This window comes from Perissodus microlepis, chromosome 9 (genome assembly GCF_051167445.1).
Source record: "Perissodus microlepis isolate ML-2025 ecotype Zambia chromosome 9, ASM5116744v1, whole genome shotgun sequence".
Lineage (NCBI taxonomy): Eukaryota > Metazoa > Chordata > Actinopteri > Cichliformes > Cichlidae > Perissodus > Perissodus microlepis.
The window spans coordinates 135,653-150,019 of NC_140469.1; the positions used below are offsets into that span (position 1 = coordinate 135,653).

Below are 14,367 nucleotides of genomic sequence, written 5' to 3' on the forward strand. Positions count from 1 at the left end.
CCAAGGTGCTCACACAGCTGGAAGATGTCTCTGACAAAGGGACAAAAATAGACTTATTAATGATTTCACTGCAGGTTTCATATTATGTATAACCATCCACTGGTATGATTTGGACCCTTTGGTGTTCTGATTTTGTCTTCTACTCGACAGTCCTGTTTTAGAGGTTATTGATGAAACATTTATATCCTGATGAGAACGGTCTCTTCCACGATGATAATGTTCTCAATCGCAGGAGGCGAGTACTCAGTAAATGGAATAAGATCTCAATAAGATACTGCACACAATAGAATAGAATAGAATAGAATAGAATAAAATACTATATACAATCAAATCAAATAGAATAAAATACAATACAAATGCTATATACAATATGGGTACAATACAACGATGCCAGAAAAGAGTATTAAACTTAGTGTTATTGCTATTGCACATGTGTGGATGTGTGTGTTTGATCAGTTGGAGTCTTTGTTGTAGAGTCTGACAGCAGTGGGGAGGAAAGACCTGCGAAATCTCTCCGTCCCACACCGTGGGTGCCGCAGCCACTGAAAGAGCTGCTCAGTGCTGTCAGAGTCTCCTGCATGGGGTGGGAGATGTTGTCCATCAGGGATGACAGCTTAGCTGCCATTCTCCTGTCACTCACCACCTCCACTGGGTCCAGAGGGCATCCTAGAACAGAGCTGGCCCTTCGGATCAGCCTGTTCAGTCTCTTCCTGTCCTCGGCAGAGATGCTGCTGCCTCAGCAGACCACACCATAGAAGATGGCTGAGGCCACCACAGAGTCATAGAAGGTCTTCAGGAGTGGGCCCTCCACTCCAAAACACCTGAGTCTCCACAGCAGGTACAGCCTGCTCTGCCCTTTCCTGTAGAGGGCGTCTGAGTTATGAGTCCAGTCCAGTTTATTGTTCAGATGAACACCAAGGTACCTGTAGCTGTCTACAGCCTCGATGTCCATACCTTGGATGTTCAGTGGTTGCAGTGGAGGATGTTTGTGGAAGTCTACCACCAGCTTCTTGGCTTTACTAGTGTTGATCTGGAGGTAGTTCAGCTGGCACCAGTCCACAAAGTCTTGGGTCAGTTCTCTGTACTCCTTGTCGTCCCCATCAGTGATGAGGCCGACTATTGCAGAGTCATCAGAGAACTTCTGCAGGAAGCACTGGGTGGAATTGTGGGAGAAGTCTGCAGTGTAGATGGTGAAGAGGAATGGAGCCAGAACCGTTCCCTGTGGGCCCCCGTACTGCAGACGACCCTGTCCGACACACAGCCCTGAGTCCTCACATACTGTGGTCGGTCAGTGAGGTAGTCCAAAATCCATGTAGTGAGGTGATGGTCCACTCCAGAGTTCTCCAGCTTGTCCTTCAGGACCGTGGGAAGAATGGTGTTGAAGGCACTGGAGAAATCAAAGAACATGATTCTCACAGTGCTTCCAGCGGTCTCCAGGTGAGCGAGGGAACGATGTAGGAGGTGGATGACGGCATCATCCGCTCCAATGCCAGGTTGGTAGGCAAACTGAAGTGGGTCCAGTGATGAGCTCACCAGGCACCGAAGCTGAGCCAGGACCAACCGCTCCAGGGTCTTCATCAGGTGGGATGTCAGAGCCACCGGCTTGTGGCTTTTGAGGTCCTCGGGGCGTGAAGTCTTTGGCACTGGTACAACACAGGAGGTTTTCCAGAGCTGTGGGACTCTCCCCAGCCTCAGGCTCAGGTTGAAGAGGTGCTCCATCACCCCACACAGTTGGTCTGCACAGGACCTGACCACCCTTGAGCTGATGCCATCTGGGCCCGCTGCTTTCCTGGCTTTAATCCTCCTCAGTTCCCTCCTTACCTGGATAGTTGAGAGAGACAGGCTGGAGCCTTGTGTTGAGTGTGTATTGGATGCTGTTGTTGGGGGTGGGGAGGAGTGAGCAAGGTGAGGAGAGGAGGTGTGAAGTGTCTGAGGTGTCAGAGGTGGAGCAGCAGCAGTGGGGGTGGGTGAGTCTGCAGCCGATGCTGAAGACTGCCTCATGGCTGAATCAAATCTGTTAAAGAAATGATTCAGTTCGTTTGCCCACCTCACAATCCCCCCCCCCCCCCAGGCAGAGAGATCTGACCTTTGTGGCCCGAGATGGTTCTGAGGCCTCTCCACACTTCTACTGGATACTAAGAGAACTGTTGAACAAGGTGTTAAACGGACAAGAGAAGTTCAGCTGGAGTTACTGGACCAAGTTTCATTTATAATAGTGGTACCGCGTCACCCACGCCATCGAACATCTCAGAGTGGCTTCAAGCGTAGGCTTAGCCTCTGCACATACTATTCTTAATCCATACCCAGATAGCAAGGAAACATTGAAACAATGTTGAGTCAATATCAGGCGATGTCATTGAATCAACGTTGAAGTGTGACGTTGACCTAACGTCACTCTTGCACCCTTTTTTAACGTTGAAACAACGTCAGGTTTTGATGTTGAATCAATGTTGAAACCTGACATTGATTCAACGTTATATTTTCTAATACTGTTGACATTGAAACAATGTCAGATTCTGATATTGAAACACTGTTGAGCTATGGTGTTGATTTTCCACCTCTTTCGCACAGTTGCTTTTTATTAAAACAACAGTTAAATCATGACTGGAAATCTACCTTTCTTTATAGGTATTTTAACCAATACTAAACTACTGCATGTTTCCATCAATACTTAAACCACCTAAACACATAATTGTACTTATTCCTCAAATTGGACACCCTTTATAAAAAAACCCAAATGTCTTACAATCTATCATGTCAATATTAATATCCTAAAATAAGAAAGCATTGCATGTGATGTAACAGAAAAAAAATAAACAAAAAAAGGTCAATAGGCATGTTTCGTTTGCTAAATACTTTATTAAAAGACAGTTTCCTATTTACATTTATATGTTTCACAGAAGTTTGTAATTTTTTACTCTGGGATGGGGATGCATGATGTGCGTCCTGCACCACCCAAACGATCTGGGGCGTATCGGAGCCATTTCTGCACTGCTTGTGCAAAGACAAACTCGGACATAGAGTTTGCCCCTAACTGCTGCGTCAGGCCATCTAGGACAAAAATACACACACACAAACAAAAAAAGTGTGTATCCTTTAAAACAAAATAAACATGGGGTCCTCGGGCTGTACAAACTACAACCCGAGGACTAAACAAGCCAAAGACCAAAGACTCCATCTCCAGATTAACCGGACATGAAAGTCTTGTTATTAAGAAAGACAAAGTAATATAGCAAAAAAACGGTAAAACTTACCAAATATGCATTTGCAGAGCGCTGTATCTTTAAATGCCCTTTTTTGCTTTGTCTGGTCCTTGGTTTTTTTTCCCTGCCCAGTTTAGTACCAAGGCCAGCTCGTTTGCAATGGCATAAGCCATTACACGGCGGACTCGCACCTCCAGTGTGGTCCCTCCAATCAAGGCAAAGCGTCTCACCTATAGACACATTTTAAGAGATGGAATTAGCGTGTCTCATGTCTTAAATGTGTATGCAAGTGCTTGTGTGTTTAATCAACAGGCCGTTGTTATGTATTTAAATCACATCTGACAGCTATTACACTTTATAGTTACAAAGTGTACATAACCTTTATATACTTACCATTGCCTTATTTGCCTCTTGTGATTGAAGAGCTGCCTCTGCATTGTTTAGCTCCTCAATGTTGTGCAAGGGCAAATCCAGAGGCAGTACCCCAGCATCTACCGATTCATTGCAGCCGGTATTGCGGATGGCTCTGACCTCCTCACAGAGTTCGTTAACAGCTCTCGTCAGGTCTGACAGAAAAAGATAATTTTTTTTAAGTATTTAAGAATACAGACAACTTGTCAAAAGTTTCCTTGTGTCACACACAGATATGTACAAAGACACTAGACAGTATTTTATTACCTGGTATTTTCACTCGAGGGGCCTGGGGAAACCGTTTTTTTGTGGGCTGCTCATCCTCTGAGTCACTATATGTGTACAGGGGATTTGGTCTAAAGAAAAAGGTTGAAAACGGTCATAAGTAATTACAAATGTGCTTTTGGAATATTTTTTCCTAAAGTTACAGTTTGATTTATAACAACACACACAGGAAACGGAGATGTGCAAGAAGGTACAGTATACAAGGAATTTTTGAAGTGCACAAGTGTACACGGCTTTGCATTTATAAAAAGTTTACAAGCTTCCACTTTTTGGACTATATTATGTGGTGATGTTGCAGTATGCAAGCACCACAGATATGTATAAAAGACAAGATCATAAATTCTTAGCAATCAAAGATATGTTTGTGAAATAAAAAAAGTTTTACTTGTGCTTTCTTTTATGACTGGTCTGAGTTTCAGCTTCGGACTGAAGGTCAGACGTATCACAGTGTTCACTTAGATATTTCTGAAGACTGCGTTCTGCTTCGTGAAATGTGTCTGGAAGTACAAACACAATGTATGGCCAGACATAAATTAGGACACGAAAAACTTGTTATTGCTACATTTATACAACACCAATCCAGATGATACCCACCATGGCTTATTAGAAGTCGGACTGGTGCATAGGTGAGCCATGTTGCACCAGGATGAACTCTCCTCTTTACTGTGGCGTGGATCCTGAATGTGTCTCACGGAGGATATGGAGGCCATGACAATTTCTCCCCATTTATCCATGAACTAGGGACTATTTCTGCACCACCAGTGCTGAACTGCACAATGCACCAGTCTTTCAATTTTATCTTTTTTTTAATTTGGAGTCCTTTTTTGCCCTGTCTAGGATAAACAGGAAACAGATAATTACAATATATTTCATAGTCACTACAAAACTTGATCTATTGATTTAACTAAATAATAAATAATAGCTTAAAATGTATATAGGCAACAATTACAAGCAAACCCGATAAAACAAACTCTTTTTTTTTTTTTTTTTACATACAACTGCGTGTGTATATGTAAGCATTTAAACACTGAAGATAATAAAATGTCATGAACTGGCTGTGTGGAGGCAGATGAGGACCCAAACGCAAAACTCACGGAGACAGGAACTGAACTCAAAATCACTGCTTTATTGCAGGCCTTAAAATGAAACAGAACTAAACTGGGAATACTAACAGAAGACCGAGGGAACACAGAAAGACACACAGGTTCGGGGAGGAGCCATTGACGACGCGACACTGAACTGAGGGAGACGCAGACATAAATACACAGAGGGTTAACGAGGGAAGTGGGAACACACGGGGAACACAGCTGACACAGATAATCGCAACGAGACAGGGCAGGAGTGATCACAACATGACACATACTGACGAGAGACTGTCAAAGTAAAACAGGAAGTACACAGAGGTTCAGACAGGAGGAGAGAGAGCACAGACATAACGGGCTGGGGAAAACATTGAATGAAACACAAGGAGGGGAAACGAGGACTCACAGATACACAGAGGGGCACACAGGGGGTAATCAAATAAGGAACACCTTAACTAAACAACCTAGGAACCAAGGCATAAATAGAGAACAAAATACAAAACACACGAAAACTAAGAATACTGGGCCAACATGGCCCAGGACCATGACAATAAAATTAACAGTATTTTGTCTAAGTCTGCCATTGTAGGAATTCATGGCACCGAGACAAAAACTTGGCGCACAGTGTGGCGTCAAAATAGGCGCACACCTTTGACGCTGCGTTTTCTCCGTCTTCCTCGTCCACACGTAAATGCTAAAACGGAGTTTTCGAAAATATCCACCCTGGCAGGTGTCTTTAAAAATCTCAGTTTTCAGTTAACGAAAACGCAGTTTACGTGTGGACAAAAGGTGCAAACGCAAGGTAGGTGAGCGTGCAACGTAAAGTTAGGTGAGCGTGCAGCGTAAAGTTAGGTGAGCGTGCAGCGTAAAGTTAGGTGAGCGTGCAGCGTAAAGTTAGGTGAGCGTGCAACGTAAAGTTAGGTGAGCGTGCAGCGTAAAGTTAGGTGAGCGTGCAGCGTAAAGTTAGGTGAGCGTGCAGCGTAGTGTGAATCGAAGCGGGTGCTGTCCAATCATTAAAAGTAACAAAGTCATTGAACACATTTATACAGTTACCTTTACATTTATCAATCATATATCACAGATTTACAATTTTTTGTAGTACTATGCTAAAAAGCAACAACAGAGCGAAAGTCTGGGTCAAGCGCCGAGGCGACGGCAAGAACAAAGGAACCCTCGAAGCGTTAAAGCTAGCTTTGTAAGGGAATATAACGGAAAAGTATGAAACGAAAATGTTTTCTTTGTTGATAGACTTTGTTTGCAGTGCAATTTATTTGTTGCCGGATTGTAAGATGAAAGTAGACACAATTTCGGGCTCCCACATTTTATCCGAAACTTTACATTAACAAATTTGTTTGTTTTTTTACTGTTATTCAAATGCAACCGTGGAAATAACGAATAGAACAAAAGTCATTCATTTTTACCTTATACTAATCGTGGTGCAGGCCAGTGCAGTGCATGAACTGATGCCTTTTCCGGTCAATTCCGCTGAGAGTTAATCTAATGTCCCGCTCTACTGTACAAGACAATGGTTACCTGGAGGGATGTACCAATGTGATAGGGGTGCTGCGGAATAGTCCAAGTGGTAGCAGCTTTAATTTCCCGCTCAACCATAAATCTATGGTTTTTCAACGTGATTGTTGTCACCTTGTCAACTATAAATAGATCAACAATCAACGATGACAGAACAACAGTGAATCAATGTTATTTCAATGTCAGTGTCAGGTTTCATCAGTATTTCAATGTTGTTTCAACATTGGTTTTGTGTTGACATTTCAATCCTGACGATTCTGATGGTTCAGATGGAAAATCAACATCTGTTCAATGTCTCCTTGCTATCTGGGTAGGGTTTAGGTGATTTTGGCCCTTTGTAGGTATAACTCCTCTGCGAAGGTCCCAAGAATGTGTGCTTGAGTGATGTGTTTCTAAGATATTACAAGGTTTCAAAGTTGCATTAAACACATATTTAGCTTTCCATAGAAGCCAGGATTAAGACTCGACAATTCAATAGGCAGTGCATTTCAACCAATAAAAACGTCTCTCTCCGAGTCCAAACCCTCTGAGCTACAGTCGGTAACCTTTAGTGAGCACTTAGTCTTCGACATAATTTTCTGTCCAATCCCTGATTCACTGCGTGCACCCACACCTCATCTTGTGACCCTGTGGCTTTTCTCTCTGCAAAGATTACTAGTCTGACTGTTAAAAGTACAGCTCTACTCTTTCTGCAGTTTTATTCCCTCCAATTAAGCCTTGACAGTCTGGGGTTTGCTCGTCTTCTCTGCAGGTTATTGATCATCAGCTGTGTTGGCAAGCTAAGACTCCTCTGCTACAGATAGATCCAAAATGGGCTCAGGAGCCATGTTTTCATTAAGAAAAAGGCACGGATGAATGGCAGGGAAGAGATAAAGGTCATCAGACCTAAGAGTCTAATAATCAAACCTGATAGCTCTCAGCCAGCTAGTCTTCAGTGTAATAGTCAGGCTGTTTGTCTGCTTTCTTGACCCAACTAGCTTTCTTGTGATTGAGGAAACTTGTAAAAGAAAGGAGGTGAAAATAAAATTGCTCATCAGCTACAGGGAAGCTGGTCAGACTATGTTATTTCATCAGTAATAAAGAGACTCAGGCTACGTCCACACTCGTCCGGATAAATCTGAAAACTGCGTTTTTGTCTGAAAACACTCCGCGTCCACACTATCGTTTTCAGTCATTTTCACAGAGTTATGCGTCCTCATTTCTGTCTGCTGTTTATTTACTTTGTGTGTCTTTGAAACGTCACGACAAAATGTCGAGGAAAAGCACCGAGTTTTTGAAATGGACTAACAATGAGGTGAAGTTATTGCTGCGAGTAACAGAAAAGTACAAAGTTGCAAAAGCAAATGAGAGTTAAAGAATTTGAAGAAAAGCTATCTGGAGCACGTACAGACTGATATAAATCTTTAATAGGGCTGTCAAACAAAACAACTGCTGTGTAATGCCCTTCGCCATCTTAGTTTAATTGAGTCAGGAGACAGACACTATCTCTACTTTTAAGATTAGGCTTCAAACTTTCCTTTTTGCTAAAGCATATAGTTAGGGCTGGACCAGGTGACCCTGAATCCTCCCTTAGTTATGCTGCAATAGACGTAGGCTGCCGGGGGATTCCCATGATGAATTGAGTTTTTCCTTTCCAGTCACCTTTCTCACTCACTATGTGTTAACAGACCTCTCTGCATTGAATCATATCTGTTATTAACCTCTGTCTCTCTTCCACAGCATGTCTTTTATCCTGTCTTCCTTCTCTCACCCCAACCGGTCGCAGCAGATGGCCCCGCCCCTCCCTGAGCCTGGTTCTGCTGGAGGTTTCTTCCTGTTAAAAGGGAGTTTTTCCTTCCCACTGTCGCCAAAGTGCTTGCTCACAGGGGGTCATATGATTGTTGGGTTTTTCTCTGTATCTATGAAGCGCCTTGAGGCGACTTTTGTTGTGATTTGGTGCTATATAAATAAAATTGAATTGAATTGAATTGAATAGTATCTACAGAGCAATGGTTTTGCTGAAAGAACAGTCAGAACAGCCAAATCAGTTCTGGATAAAGCTCATGCCCAGGACGAGGATCCCTACCTGTCTCTTTTAGAGCAAAGGAACACGCCATTTGATGAGTGTAAATCACCAGTACAGCTCCTAATGAGCCAACACCTATGATCAGTGCTTCCAGTCACCAGATATCAGCTAAGACCCTGCATCATAAGTCAGACAGTGGTACAAACTAAAACGATAGAAAAGCAAGAACACCAAAGGCAATACTACAATGGGAACGTCACACCACTACCAAAGCTGCAGCAAGGGGACCAAATTTGTTTCCAGCATAGGACTGGAAACTGGAAACTGGCTGCAGAGACTGACCACTCTTTTATAATCCACACCAGCGAGGGACAGACCATGTGTTGCAACCGACGGCACTTGATGGGCGTTAAGTTTTACCAGCACCCTTAACACCAGCAGCTGATCTGGAAACCCAGCATGAAAGTTCAGCTCAGCAGCAAGCAGAGCCTCAGTCACCATCAACACCAACCATGGAAAACAGCCCTATAGTGACCACCAGATCAGAGTGAGCGGTTCAGACAAGAGCAATTCTTCAATTTTGATTGTGAAGGGTGCAGGTGGATCGCTGCCCTAAAGAGAAAAAATGTTTTCAAATGTTGATGTGAAATAATGACTGCAGTTCCCATTTTGTGGAAACTTGATATGTGTTTACTATCTAGTATCTACAGAGCAATGGTTTTGCTGGTTTTTCATCACTCTGCACCTGCTGGTTCTGCATCTGTTCCTGCTGGATGGTCCGAGGGGGCGCTTGAGCAGTCTGTTTTGCTGGAGCGTCCAAGGGACCCATTCAGCTGTCTTCTGCCTCTGCTGCAGGGTCCGATGGGCTCGTTCAGTCATCTGTCTTTGCTGGAGGGTCCGAGGTGCCGCTCCAGCCATGTTCTGTCTTTGCTGGAGGATCTGAGGGGCCTGTTCAGCCATTCGCCTCTGTTGGAGGCTCCGGGGAGTTCATCCAACCATCAGTGCGACCATCAGCGCCACCAGATCCTCCACCTGCGGCTTCCACAGCGTTGCCTGCAGCGCCATCGCCTGCTCCATTGCCTGCGGCTGCCATGGCGCCGTCTGGTCCTGCCTGGTCTGGTTCCGCCTTGTCTGGTCCTGCAGCTGCCACGCCGCCATCCAATCCATGTCCTACTCGGCTAGCACGGCCAGCTCATCCACGCCCAGCACACCGTTGCCGGCCACCATCTCTGTATCTCTCTGCCTAAGATTCTCCATGTCACCCCTGCCTGTCACACCCTGTGTTCCCGTGCCTTTTGTCTCCTCATGCTTCCAGGTATCCTGGTGTTTAGCGTTTTGTTTTTCAGTTCAAGTTTTCATGAGGTTAGTTTTCCCAGTCTAGGTTTTGGTAGCTCCCCGTTCATTATTTCCGGTTTTTGTCACGTTGCCACCACTGTAAATAAAACGCTCATTTGCATCACAGCCTTTGTCTGCATTTTGAGTCTTTCCTTCACAAACACCACACGTCTGCCGTAGCAGCCGTGACAGCTAGGGCAACCTGTAAGAGCTATTTGCACTAATAAAGAATAATACTCAGACTTCTACCTTTATTGTTTTACAAAAGCTTTAAAAGGAAATGTCCACAATTTGGACTTTAATTGCAGGGAATTTTATTAAAGAAATTTAGCAATAGCAAAGCTAAAGCAAAATTGAATGGTAACAATCACAAAACAATAATAATAATAATAATAAAATCACTTAAACTATACTTATCTAACTGACTCTGAGCTAAGGCTGATTTTGTTCTTATTCTTGGTGATGAGAGGGTGGAGAATGGATGACGGCAAAAATGAGCAGATGAAAAGCCAAAAATTACAAAATCAATTCAAAGGTTCACAGGTTGGAGTGCAGTTCCCCTTCTAGCATCTCTGCTGGAATTTCGACTGTGAAGCTCTTAGATCCCATCTTCTGAACTGCTCAACTCACTAGACAGACAAGACAAAAGGGAAGAACCCCAGATATCCTTTTACACTCCACCTGGTCACGCTTTCTCAATCCTCTCCTACTGGACGTCACAGCTTCACATGGGTATCCAGTATCAAGTTAGTCGGAGCTGGCGAGTCCCCTCACCCAAATCGGCTCCATCTGAAGTCTGCACTGGCTGCTCGGTGATACCCAGAGGATCAGAGATGAGAACTTTTTAATCAGAGTGCTGAACCATACTTCCTGTACAGGGGTAGATCAACAGTTTGTTTCCTCTTTTTCACCGTTCCTGCTTCTTTGCTGTCTCATCAACTTCTCACACTCTTCATCTCCTCTTCTCTGTCTTTCATTACTCCCCTCCATTTTTCTCCATTTGAGTTTTTTTTTTCACAAACTTGTCCAAATAAGACAGGGAAATGTAAATCGGGAATTACACAAAATGCACTGAAACTAAGGGTTCGCTTTTTACTTCTAAAATATGATACAGAGAGCGTACATTTTTCTCTTCGGTCTAAACATCTCATAACTCCAAAGAATGAAAAAGTCAAAAACCCATGACCATGTCACATGTGCACTGGTTTCGCTAATTACTCCATTACTACCATTGGCATTGCACTATTGCCCAGTTTCATTTGTTCCTCAAGCCTACAAATCTCAGAAAACACATAGGTTGCCAAATTGGTGTGACCAAAATCATGCCTAAGATGCAAGCAGAGTGAAAGTGTGTCCTGTGTGCTTACGTTTTATTTTGTGATGGTTTTAGGTGGTGTACACAAATGTATAGGTGATTTCCACAACAGGGATCAATAATTATATCTATCTAGACACTACCCAGACTTCCATAATAGCATCCAAACTATATTACAAGCCTTTGGAATAGACCACAGGCCACCTGCATCAATGATGGTGATGGATGGAATATTACAGCCTCATCGTTGTTGGAAGCTTGCCATTGGTATAAAATAATAATAAATAAATAAATAATCACAATAGGAACGTCCAGTGTTCCTATTGGAACGTCCAGTGTTTAACTCCCACACCATCCTCACACTGGCTGCCAGTCAGCTTTTGAACTGATTTCAAGATTTTATTATTTATTTTTAAGGCATTGCGTGGAACAGCACCTTCGTACCTTTTTGATCTTTTGCAATTGTACACACCTTCAAGATCATTACAGGCCAAATGATCCCAGCTGTCCTGAGGTCCAGACTAAAGCATAGAGGACAACCTTTACTGTGGCTGCTCCTAGACTGTGACACAAACTGCCCCTCCACATCAGTACACATTTTCAAACCCGTTTGGAAACCCACTTTAATTCTCTGGCAATCAGAAGGAGTTCTGACTTATTCTATTTGTGTTATTTCTTTCTCAGGGTTTCTCATTTTATATTTCCTTTCCTAAATCTGATCATCTTGTCCTATGTTTTTTAGATGCACAGCAATTTGGTCAGCTGCCGCTGTTTTAAATGTGCTATAGAAATACATTTGATTTTAACTTTTTCACAGCTTAATGGAAGGTTGCATACTGAAATGCATTGGAGTTTTTTGTTTTTTGTTTTTTTGGTTAAACGTGACCATGTCATGAGAATAAAAAGTGTGTTTACGTTTACCAGTAGGTGGCAGACTGCTGCTACTGGGAGCCCACACTTCCTTTTTTGTTCCTTGGATAAAGACAAAAAAGATCTGGAGCTCCACCTGCCTCCTTTTTGGCCTCCCTCACAGATCCATGCTTGCATAAAACAGTTGACTGTAGCACACATTTTTGAAATCAAATCCAGATTCCAGTTATTGTTGTAGGATTGCAAGGTAAGTAAAACCTTTGGATTTTTTTCTTTTCTTTTTTTTAACTGAAGTTATATTTAGGGTTGCATTTCTTGTACTTATTAATTTAAACCAAATACTGTTCACTTACACTACTAACAGAGTAGTTATCAGTAGCTCAGATTTATTCAGACTTTAAATTGTCCAATATGTTATTTTGGGCAGAAAAGACAAAAGATTTTCTTTATTTTACTGTTTACACAAATTCCAATAGTGTTTTTTTTTGATTGTTTGTTTGTTTTTAAATAAGACAGTCTGTATCTGTGAAATTGTTGCTCAAAGAACTGCCAATCACATCATGCTTCTTTTAACATTTTTATTCTTTCAAAAAGAATTTCAGTACGCAATCATGCTTGTTTGGTGCTCCTTGCTGCAGGAGAGGCTGGATCTTTGGATGGTTAGAGGTCAGTTAGTGATGAAGACGGTGCAGCCCCCCACAACCCTGTAATGGATATGCGGGAGAGTATGGATGACATCGTATTTTTGTGTAGTGGAGATTTTAAATATGTATCCCATGACCACTTTTACTATGTTATGTATTGTCATGCAGATATTAAATATGCTGTGAAAGAGGGTATTGTTCTTTAGGTTTCGTAAAAGGTTATTAACATGGCTATTAATTAATTAATATGTAATTAAATAGAAAATTTATTACACAGAAAATACCACAGATGTATCCAAGTAAATACCCAGAGTATAATATTTATAATGGATTGGATTTATATAGCGCTTTTCAAGGCACCCAAAGCGCTTTACAATGCCACTATTCATTCACTCTCACATTCACACACTGGTGGAGGCAGCTACAGTTGTAGCCACAGCTGCCCTGGGGCAGACTGACAGAAGCGAGGCTGCCATATCGCGCCATCGGCCCCTCTGGCCAACACCAGTAGGCGGTAGGGTAAAGTGTCTTGCCCAAGGACACAACAACCAGGACAGAGAGCCCGGCAACCTTCCGGTTACAGATGCGCTTCCCAACCCCCTGAGCCACGGTCGCCCCAATATTTACATTATTGCTTTTAAGCAAAGCAGAATTAATATGCTGCAACAACATGGGAATAGAGCAGCTGTAGAGAATTCAACATTAATGAATCAATGGTACGGAAGTGGAGGAACCAAGAAGAATGAGTTGAGAGGAGTTTGACTTATCTGACTGTTTTGTTTCGCTTAATGCACCTTATAATCTGGTGCGCCTTATGTATGAAAACAGACCCGTTCATCGACAGTGCGCCTTGTAATCCGGTGTGCCTTATTGTCAGAAAAATATGGTATATCACTACTGCTGTTCTGCAGTGGGGTCAGGGACTAGGGAGTGTCAGAACCACTGTCCAGGATGAGACAACGAACATCCACAAGTACATCAGGAGAGATGGCCACAACTGATGCTGGGATTAATTTTTATCTGAAAGGCTAGTGTCTCATAATTAGAATTACATATTTGTGTTTTTTACTGCACACAGTGTACTGTAGAGAGGTTTGGGAAGTAGACTGTTACTCTGATACTAACAGACACAAGGAATGGGCCCTCGGTCATAAATTTGCTCTTAATAAATGCACCCGAGCTCCACCTTTATGTAGGTCTGATGGATGGTAGAGGTGGTTGCCAAGGTGATGAGTGAAGTGACCACAAAGCCGCAGAAGAAAAAAACCTGAGCCGACATCAGACCTAAGGGCCCCCTAAACTGTCACCTTAGTGTCATGTTTATTGCACATAATAAAAAGCATTTACTGTCTGTGATGCCTCAAAGGCATTTATGTCATTTATATTTAATGTTTGCTTTAAAATAATTCATTTCTATGTATTTAAGTTAAAAAGAACAGTAAAAAGAGTTAAAAATGTTAAGAAGATTTAATTTTGAAGGTGAACTTGCTAATAACCTCACTTCCTGGTGGGTTACCTGTATTGCTTCATTTCCTGTTTACTTCCTCTTCTTGGTTGCTGTAAGAGGGAGGCTGTGTCCGAATTCAGGGGAAGGATGCTCATAAGGACACTACCTACCTACGTCACAAGGTAGTGTCCTTAGACGGACGGGTAGTCAGGAAATGAGCGGCTGTGGACAGCCCCCTTT

At 42.7% G+C, this 14,367-nt stretch overlaps 1 protein-coding gene across 1 annotated transcript; it reads right to left on the bottom strand.

The window, feature by feature from the left end:
- Window positions 1-3,260: 3,260 nt before the first annotated feature.
- On the bottom strand, window positions 3,261-9,683 carry LOC146379838 (uncharacterized). Its single transcript, XM_084940393.1, has 6 exons — window positions 9,513-9,683; window positions 8,894-9,041; window positions 4,285-4,447; window positions 3,882-3,970; window positions 3,597-3,769; window positions 3,261-3,433 (listed from the first exon to the last, which is right to left on the bottom strand). The coding sequence occupies exons 1-6, from the start codon at window positions 9,681-9,683 to the stop codon at window positions 3,284-3,286; spliced, it is 894 nt and encodes a 297-aa protein (XP_084796519.1). The 3' UTR covers window positions 3,261-3,283.
- Between the last annotated feature and the right edge of the window lie 4,684 nt (window positions 9,684-14,367).